The following is a 9,651-nucleotide window of genomic DNA, read 5'->3' as shown; positions in this document are numbered from 1 at the left end:
AAAGAAATTTTGGCTTTAACATCATCAAAACATGCAAATTTCAATCGACAGAAGAAGGTGACTCCATAATATCACGACTTAATCCAGATACACACACTCCAAAAAATGTGGAGAAAATTCAACTCACAGCAAGCTGGTATACAGGGATCTATAAGACAAAGTACTTCCACATTAACAAGGGAATGGCTGAGAAGATAAATATATGCCAAACTCAAACTAAAAGGAGACATGTTACAGAGGGACTTGCATATTCATGGCGATATTCAGCACACTAGACCTACGATGACCATAATTGAGACAATGGTTTCCCTTTTTGGCATATCGTCATGGAGTCTAATACGATTTCTCTGAGCTTTTCCTCTATATCTTCAACAGGAAGGGTTGCATCAATAACCTACAATACAGCAAAGACATAACAATTAAAAAAAAGTTATTGCCTGGGCTTTGGATGTCTGTTATCTTGTAAACGAAAGTAATTAATGTATCAAAAGCTTCAAAGAATATAAGACCAGAGTCTTAACTAATAGGATATAATCAATTTAGATAGCATAATTTAATAAGGTTAATGCTTTTATATTAACCTTAATTACTATACTCATGTAATCGATACAAAAAAATTGATAGGAAACGTCCAAACAAACTCAAAGAGTACTAAAGTAAAACTAAGTTAAAGTATTCCAATGTTTAAGATGATATCACTTGCTACATAACCTTTTATTAAACCATCATTTGTTGATGCAACTAGAAAAAAACAAAGGAAAACTACCTTCCACGAGGAATCATGAAGAGTCAAATAAGACTTGGCGACCTTTTTTTGAAACTCAAGCTGCTCATATCTCTCACCTCCATAACCTCCCCTCTCTGCGGCTTTCTGGTTATTTTCAAGACCAAATCATCAATATCCACAATCAAATCACTACAGGAGCATATCTTTCATATAATATAATGACTGATGAAAAAGAACATATGTATTTAACAAGTGAAGCAATGGGTAACCTGCAAACAACTAGAAATATAAACTGAAATAGCAAAGCTTTATCCTGGATTAGAAAGGAGCATATCTGGCAGGACCAGAGCTTGCTTAAGAAATCCACACTCATCCAGACTTAGACTTCAGTTGTGGAAATTTCAATTCACAGACTATCTCCTAAACATAAGACGAGTGAAGAAAGACAAGACTAGATAATGAAAACTACCTCAGGTGATATGTCAAGGTATACAACTAGATCTGGAGCTAACAACCCTATCTCTGGAGCCTGCGGTAAAAGATCTCGTTGCTAAAACTGATTTGAGAAACTAAATAGCAATGTTGAGGAAGTAAGACTCAATGTTACCTTACACCATTCAGTATGAAGTCCCTTGGCAGATGAGAATGCTACTCCAGAATAAGAATAGCGATCAACAATGAGAGTAGTTCCACTCCTCAGCTTTTCCTCCATCAACATCCTGCAGAATTGGACAGAAAAATTAGAACTATCTGAATGCACCAGCTTAACAATACTGAGCTGATTCGCCTGAAAATTCTTACAGAAAGAGTTGGACATGGAAGTAAAAGTGTTAGCTACCATAACAGGTAAAACTTTCAGTTAAATGACAATACAATTCATTGCAATATTGTTAAAGAAAATGAAAACTGGTACTTAATTACATATCAAGATAATAAGTTTTATTGTTTTGATTGGTGCCTTATGTTGAAGACAAGACTATTGGCAGGGAATAGATAAAAAACCAGGCAAAAGATCATCAACACTTCCATTTTGGTAAGAAGATCATACCATATTCAAGAAAAGGTACATGATTAATTGCGGGAGAAGTAAATTCAAAGAAAATTTTTCAATAATCTAAGGGAGCTTTTTCCCTCTACTGCAGGTTCTAGCCAGATTCCAACTAGCACACAGGTTGCAAACTCGGGGGAGTATGAACTCGCCCCTTACCCTCCTCCCAACTTAAATACCAAGTTTTATCCACAGCAGAGTTAAAACGTGACATGCACCTAAACCACATATCACTTGTTGCATCCTTTTTACTAAACCAAAATCCTAGAGCAACAACCTAAGATAGTTGATGAACACAAATGCATATTATACATGCTCTCGGTCTGTTAATGCCATACTTTCCTGGAAAAAATGATAATCTATGCAGAGAGCTTGTCAAGTAGCTATTTAAATAGATAGTAGCAGAGAGAACGTCAACACCACTTAGTTCATCTTTCGATGTTATACAGAGATAATTTTAGCTCTCTGTCAAAAACAGAAACATTTGCTTATTAGTTCGAAACTAGCACAGAAAAAATATGAGAATAATTAACGAGCAGCTGGCCTGCATTTCCACACATGTTCTCTAGTGACATCACAATTTGAGTCTGACAAATTTCTAAATGATTTACTGCGGTTCAAAATCACCAAAGTAATGGGCACACCTCTTCTCCCAACGATTTGCACTGAATAGAAGATGGATCGCATGGTCATCCAAATGCGCCTGGTTAGCAAGATAAGAAGAAATCATTTGCCCAACACCTGTATTCCTGTCAGGAAATCTCCATGATTCAACTGAATATCCTTGCTCATCAAGGTACTTGTATAGTCTGCTAGATTGTGAAGTCTTCCCACAGCGGTCAAGCCCTTCTAAAACAATTAAGGCACCTCTTGAACTGCTGTTTTCTTTGTTTTCCATATGAATATTTCTTGAAGGCTTGAAAGGTAACTTCAAATTCAAACTAAACTTCAATGAACCCTGAGCCACTACTACACCAAATTTTCTGGAGAAAAAAAACTGTATTAGCACAAAGCTTGCAACAAAACGAGTTTACTCCACTTATTTAATTGTCTGGTACAAATAAAAAATATGACATACTACATAAATTAAGTCCAATGACATATAGGGCAAAACTGTGAAGTTCCCATCACTTAGCTTAATCTCATTAAGCTACAACTCTAACATGTAGACTTATACATAGTATAGGAAAACATGCAGATACTATTGTAATATGCTCTAGCATTTAGCTTAATGTCATTAAAACTACAACTCTAACATGGAGACACGTAGTATAGGAAAACATGCAGATAATAATGTAATATGCTCTTATTGGGTCTGTTTATGACGATTGATTGTAGTGTCCAGGTCAGCTTGCGCACATCTCGACTATTCCACTGGGTACCTACTCTTTGTGGAATTCTTTCAAGCAAACTATGTGTTGCATCCATTACATGAATTTCCGTCTAGATAAAGACATAAATGTATGTACGATTATAGGTTGCTTATTAGAATCTCGTACTTCTCGCTATGAAGTTCATTTACACAATAATACTACTCCTCACGTGCCATATAATGTTGCATTGTTCTACATTTTTAAAACGTGTGGTCTAAAACATGCCCTATTGTATACGGTCGAAATCAGGTATGCCCGATTTCACGGGCTCGAGGGGTCGCCTCAAGCCCGAGTTCAGGATGGGTCAAGTTCAAGGTCGATGGATCAAGCTCGAGCCCGACGACAGATTATAAGGCTCAAAGATCGAAGTACGCAATGAGCGTTGAAGCCGAGTGCGACCAACCCCGAGATGATGCCGTTATGAGCAGAAAGAGCAAGATTCCTACCACGTCCCCAAGATCATGGCATAAATTCCGGAATAGATTTGTACGAGTTAGTACGAATCCGTACTAGGCGGTTAGACAGCTGTCCCAATAAAATTCCTTACTGTAAATAGAAATGTACCTTATTTAGGGTTCCCCTATTACATAAAGGGGACCCCAATCATTTGTAACCATCATGAATCATTGGCAAAGAATATAGTCTCTTACTTTCTTGCTCATATTTCATCAGAATTGTCCTTTAGCTTTGTTGTTCTTACTTTATTGTTCTTGACCCACCTCAAGGCCGCCTTAGCTCGAGGCCGAGACTAGCTTGTACACTGGTTTGATTTTATTTACTTCTTTCATTCGCACGTTATACTTCTTGGTTATTAATTAGTATTGAAATAAATCACGTATCTTTAAAACCATAAACACGTTTAATTGTTACTCGCATTTTCGAGGTAAACACCTATACATTTGTGTGAGGGTGACTTTCCGTAGAACTAAGTCCCCAATTCCGAAGTGTTGAGGGTGACTTTCCATATAGAAGATGCCATTCCGAACCGTGTCCATATAGAATAGTCGAGCCCCGATAGCAAAACATGTACGCATACATCAATTATTCGAAGAAGCATTCTTTCTACACAAAACACTTTATGTCTCAAAGAAATTTGCTACTATACGAAAATTCTACTTGTAATTCTGCGAGAAACGGCTCAAGGGCCAAAACGCGAATATACTTCGAATACCCGGGGACAGTCATCGACAGTCAAATATCTAAACTCGAATTTATAAGACCTCAAAGAGGCATCCCTCGATGCAAAGGCCGAGGCCATCATACTCGGGGACTAACCTTTCGGATAAGTTCGAAAGGTTATCGGGAAATAAGTCCAAGAGACACACCCAAAGGCTACGGCCATATTAAAGACTACGGTCATATAAAAAGGCTACGGCCGAAATAATAGGGCTCGAAGACGTCCGACTTCCGCCATAAGTTAAAGTCCTTCAAATACTTTGAAAAACCGGTTAAATAAGGTACCCTCGGCAAAGCAAGTAAAAAAGGGCTTCAATAAAATCATCCCTCGAATAATTTAAAGGCTTCGATAATATGAGCCTTTGAGAAGGCCTCAAGAGGTATTAAACTATCCTAACACAAACGGATTAAAAGTTGGGTTATGATCGATTGAACCCTCGAAAAACCCAACAGGTACGAAAAACACATGCTAAGGCATAATGAAATTTCACTAAGTCTTTTAGCCGAAAAGAGGAAAAAATTATAGCCGTTTTAGAGTCCGAATTGGCCCAACTTAAAGAACCTAAAGGCCGACCAAAAAGAGCCCAAGGGCCAATATAAAAGAGTCTAAAGGCCAATTCAGTGAGCCTAAAAGGTCGATACACTTAGAGTTCGAGACCTTGTTCTCATTCAACTCGGACCTAAAGGTCCCATCATCCCGAGCTCGCGTCAAATTGACTTAAGCATAGCTCGAGGATTCGTCAAAAATAAAACTTAAGAGGTATTCCATTATAAGTTCAAAGATCACCCATTTATTGTTAAAACCCCTAAGGGATTGTTCCACTCTGAGGCCAAGCCAGCGCTCGCTCGATCATTGAAGTTATAAAATCAAAAAATTTCACAAAACGAAGACGAAGCTGAATTCAAAACAAATCGGAGATGGGAAGAAAAAGAATTCCTTATATTCATAAGAGGTATTTACAGTGCCCACAAGGGGACTTGCACAAAAACAAAAAACAAAAGAGCCTAATCTACTTTGGGAGCCACATCCTCGGGAGCCGCATCTCGAGAGCCACGTCTTTGAGAGCCGCAACTTCGGGAACCTCCTCCTCGGGGACTTCATCCTCGCCTCCTTCGCTCTCAGAGCCACTAGCAGAATTTTCATCATCAGAAAGTAAAGCAGCAGCCTCGTCCTCCAAAGTTTTTGCCTTTTCAATATCAGCTGAGAAGTCGAAGCCACAAGCGTGCACCTCCTCGAGAGTAATCAAGAGCATATGATAATTTGACTTCAGCCGCAATTGAAATCTCCTGTGCCCGAATTTTAGCAGCTTCGGCGTCAGCTCGACACTAGTACACAAATGCCTCCACCTCAGATTTGGCCTTCGCAAGCTCACGGCAGATTTAGCTTCGAGCTCCTCGTCTTGCGGCTCCGAGCCAAGCTTTCCCCCTTTGCATTTTGAAGCTAGCGTTCGATCGAAGCCACCTGGTCCCGAAGTGTATCTTTCTCATAAGCGAGACGGTCCATGTGTTGCTTCCACCCCAGGGTCTCAGCCTCTTTCACCTTGAGCTCTTCTCGAAGCTGCTCCACCAGCTCGCCTTTCTGCTGGGCCTACAAAGTTGAAGTGTTAATGACTAAATCAAATGAATACATAACAGACCCCCAAAGGCTACATTACCTTTTTCGATGAGCTCAGTCTGTTCTTGACGAGCCTTCACCAATTCAACTCGGAGATCCCTGACCTCCTCCTCTTTCTGTACATAGAGGCATTTGAGGTTGTCCCTCTCTTCCACCAGCTTCTTGAGTTCGGCTTCGCATCGGGCAAGCTCGATTCGAGATTTGGAAAATGCTTGTTGATGAAGCGCCACGGCCTTCACACAAAGAAAAGGAGTCAAACTTGGAAAAACAAGAATAAAACTCGAGCATAATTATGAAGGCAGAAACTTACTTGTTTGAGAAGCCTTTGAGCTTCATCAAAGATAAACAAAGCATCAGGGTCGGGACCATCTTCGACCCCTGCAAGACACTCCCGGAAAATATCACTCCCTTCATGGGTCGTTCCCATATCAGGAGTCCTCATGGCCTGGGCATATCGAAATTGCCCTTCGGAGAGCACGGGGCCCGACGGCGATTCATCTACATTAATTATCCCAAGTGATTCACTTGGGACATTGTCTTCTCTTTGGAGGGCCTCGGAATTAGGCTCCTCAGGCTCGCCCGCCAAATGTCCTCCGGGACGAGATGCACTTTATCCGCCCGATGGCTCGGGGATTTTGCTCGAACTCCCCTTTGAGATTTCTTCAGTTAATGAGCTGCATCAACCATCACCGGTTCGGCGGATCTCGAAGCCTCAGTGCTTCCTCTTTTCCGAGCTACCAACAGATAGTTGTCATCTTCTCCCTCCTACTCATCATCCCGAAGATATTGGACCGCTTCTGCAGATAGGGCCGCAGGATCGACCCTAGGCTTTCGAGCCTTACTTTTCTTGGGCTTCGGGGAACTCGCAGGCGAAGCCCTCTTCCTTTACTTCTCCTTGGTTGGCTTTGGGATTTCTTCTTCACCGGGAGGGGGCGGCCGCACAGCAACGGCCTCTCCGAGGCCTGCGTAAGAGTAAAGTTAGTATTTCACTAAGAAACACCAATATATGAACAATGGAACTCACTATGGTTTTTAGCTTCCCACCGATACTTGGCCAAATCACGCCAACTGCGTTCTGCGTACAAAAGAGGTAGAGGCCATTTGTCGGACCCAACCGGCGAGATCCGGAATCGCACCAGGGAACCAAGGGGCAGCTGCATCATCAAAAGGGAGTTAAATCGAGGAAGAATATAGAAAGCAGAATATTGATCATCATCGATAAGCATGTACTTACGTTTCATGTTCCACTCCTCGGGGAATGGCATCCTCTCGACAAGGATCACATCGGAAGTCCTGCTTCGGACAAACCGGCTCATCCACCCTCGGTCTTTGTCCTCATCGATGCTAGAAAATAGCGACTTCGAGGATTGACGCTGGAGCTTTATCAAACCGCCTCAATAGAGGCGAGGGCTATATAGCCTGATCAAATGGTCAAGTGTAAAAGGCAATCCCCCTTCGACCTTGCCCGAGAAGAACCTGAGTAATTTGACGATACGCCAAAAAGAAGGGTAGATCTGGCCAAGGGTCACCTGATACTAGTGTCAAAAATCGAGGATGACTGGATCCACAAGACCCGTTACTGCATCTGCGGGACCCAGTGCGAAAGGATAAGTATACACACTTAGGTATCCTATATCCTTCTCTAGGGAATGGATCACCACTTCTTTGTTCTCCCAACCACAGTCTTTTTTCACCTGCTCGAATTCATCTTTAGTTATCAAACAGAGGTATCGAGACATAGGTTCACATCAACCTGAGACCGACGCAGGCTTATCGACCTTGAAATCGAAAGATAGCTCACATGGCCCGGGAATGCACTCCTCAATACGAGAAGGCGCCACCGTTCTACCACCAGCTGGACGTGATGAGAAGGCTTTTTCTTTCTGAGGAATAGTTTTAGATGTTTTAACCATTGATGTTGTTGAGAAATTCGAAAGAAGAGAAGGAGATGATGTTGTAGCAAGAACAAATTCAGGAAAGGGTAAACTCAGAGAAGATGAAGAAGCTAGAGAGGTTTTGAGAAAGATTTGAGAAGTAATGATTGTAGATGTTGTAAAATTGACCTATTTATAGCGGTCGCCTTAACAGTTTGGGGAAGCTAATGGCCGACCATCAGTCGCCTTCAATTAATGGCCTTGGGAACTATGCAGAAGGACCTTTCAATCACTTCAGTCGCTGACGTCACGAGATTGACATCATGATCGGGGTATCGGAGCATCGAGGATCAAATCGTTTCTAATCATCTTACCCTAAGAAACGCGAGGACTATCTGTATACGGTCGAAATCAGGTATGCCCGATTTCACGGGCTCGAGGGGTCGCCTCAAGCCCGAGTTCAGGATGGGTCAAGTTCGAGGTAGATGGATCAAGCTCGAGCCTGACGACTGAATATAGCTCGAAGATCGAAGTACACAATGAGCGCCAAAGCCGAGAGCGACCGACCCCGAGATGATGCCGTTATGAGTTTGTAACAGAAAGAGCAAGATTCCCGCCACGTCCCTAAGATCATGGCGTAAATTCCGAAATAGATTTGTACGAGTTAGAACGAATCCGTACTAGGCGGCTAGACAGCTGTTCCGATAAGATTCCTTATTGTAAATAGAAATGTACCTTATTTAGGGTTCCCCTATTATATAAAGGGAACCCCAATCATTTGTAACCATCATAATCATTGGCAAAGAATATACTCTCTTACTTTTTTGCTCATATTTCATCAGAATTGTCCTTTAGCTTTGTTGTTCTTACTTTATTGTTCTTGACCTACCTCGAGGCCGCCTTAGCTCGAGGCTGAGACTGGCTTGTACACTGGTTTGATTTTATTTACTTCTTTCATTCACACCTTATACTTCTTGGTTATTAATTAATATTGAATTAAATCACGTATCATTAAAACCATAAACAAGTTTAATTGTTACTCGCATTTTCGAGGTAAACACCTATACATTTGTGTGACTATAAATCATCTCATTAACGGTAAAATGAGAATTTTGAAGTTTAATTATTTTTAAATATAGAAATGAGTTCTCTTTGGGGCAGATTAAAAAGAAAAGCGGCCACATAATTTGAGATAGAAGTAGTAATAGTAAAGTAGCTAAATGGCAATTGGTAAAGAAAATTTGAATGGGCAAAGGACAAAGACAAGTCATCAAACAAATCAAAGAAGAACCTGCAGCAGATCATACAGTTTCTACGAACAAATCAAAACTGGGATCGATCAATGAACATCCAGGTATAAAATGTTCACTGAGTTAAGAAATTGAGCGTTGAGGAAACTTACAAAGCCTTGCTGATGGTGAAAGTGCAGTCATATCTCATCTCACCATTAAACCTACTATTCAATTTTGCGAAAATTATCGCTCCTCGTGTTTTCGTCGCCGAAATTTCCCGCGCAACGTCTCAATTTGTTCGCGCGTCTAGGGTTTTTATATGAAGGGTCAATTGTAGGCTTCCCTCCAATTTATGAAACTTGTAATTTGCAAATGTCCCCTCCCTTGTGAGATTAATAATCATACTTATACCCTTCAAACTTTTGAGTGTTTTCATTCCAAACTTTTTAGTCGTAGAATTTTCTTACCTGATTTTTATGCCAAAGTCCAAATCATATTAATTAATAGCTTTGTTATGAAATAAATTAAGATAGGAAAATGTATCTATTTATATTTATATTAATATTATATTAGAAGTATGAAGTTTTTACCGAAATGATTCGCCTT

General features: G+C 40.7%; 1 protein-coding gene and 1 long non-coding RNA gene across 3 annotated transcripts; both read right to left on the bottom strand.

Annotated features, from left to right (window-relative positions):
• LOC109239010 (thymidylate kinase-like) lies at positions 1-9,429 on the bottom strand. Of its 2 annotated transcripts, XM_019405505.1 has the most exons (6): positions 9,216-9,428; positions 2,420-2,758; positions 1,335-1,446; positions 1,197-1,256; positions 767-871; positions 1-394 (listed from the first exon to the last, which is right to left on the bottom strand). In XM_019405505.1, exons 1-6 carry the CDS (start codon positions 9,251-9,253, stop codon positions 278-280), a joined length of 771 nt encoding a protein of 256 aa, XP_019261050.1. In that variant the 5' UTR covers positions 9,254-9,428; the 3' UTR covers positions 1-277. The 2 variants fall into 2 exon arrangements, with proteins under 2 accessions (XP_019261050.1, XP_019261051.1); XM_019405506.1 differs by lacking the exon at positions 1,197-1,256 and having other exon boundaries at positions 9,216-9,429.
• LOC109239011 lies at positions 5,246-6,166 on the bottom strand. The gene is made up of 2 exons (XR_002069837.1): positions 5,980-6,166; positions 5,246-5,912 (listed from the first exon to the last, which is right to left on the bottom strand). It is a non-coding gene; the product is annotated as an uncharacterized LOC109239011 (long non-coding RNA).
• Positions 9,430-9,651: the final 222 nt, after the last annotated feature.

This window comes from Nicotiana attenuata, unplaced genomic scaffold (genome assembly GCF_001879085.1).
Source record: "Nicotiana attenuata strain UT unplaced genomic scaffold, NIATTr2, whole genome shotgun sequence".
In the NCBI taxonomy this organism is placed as follows: Eukaryota; Viridiplantae; Streptophyta; class Magnoliopsida; order Solanales; family Solanaceae; genus Nicotiana; species Nicotiana attenuata.
This window is presented reverse-complemented; position numbering and strand designations above follow the sequence as displayed.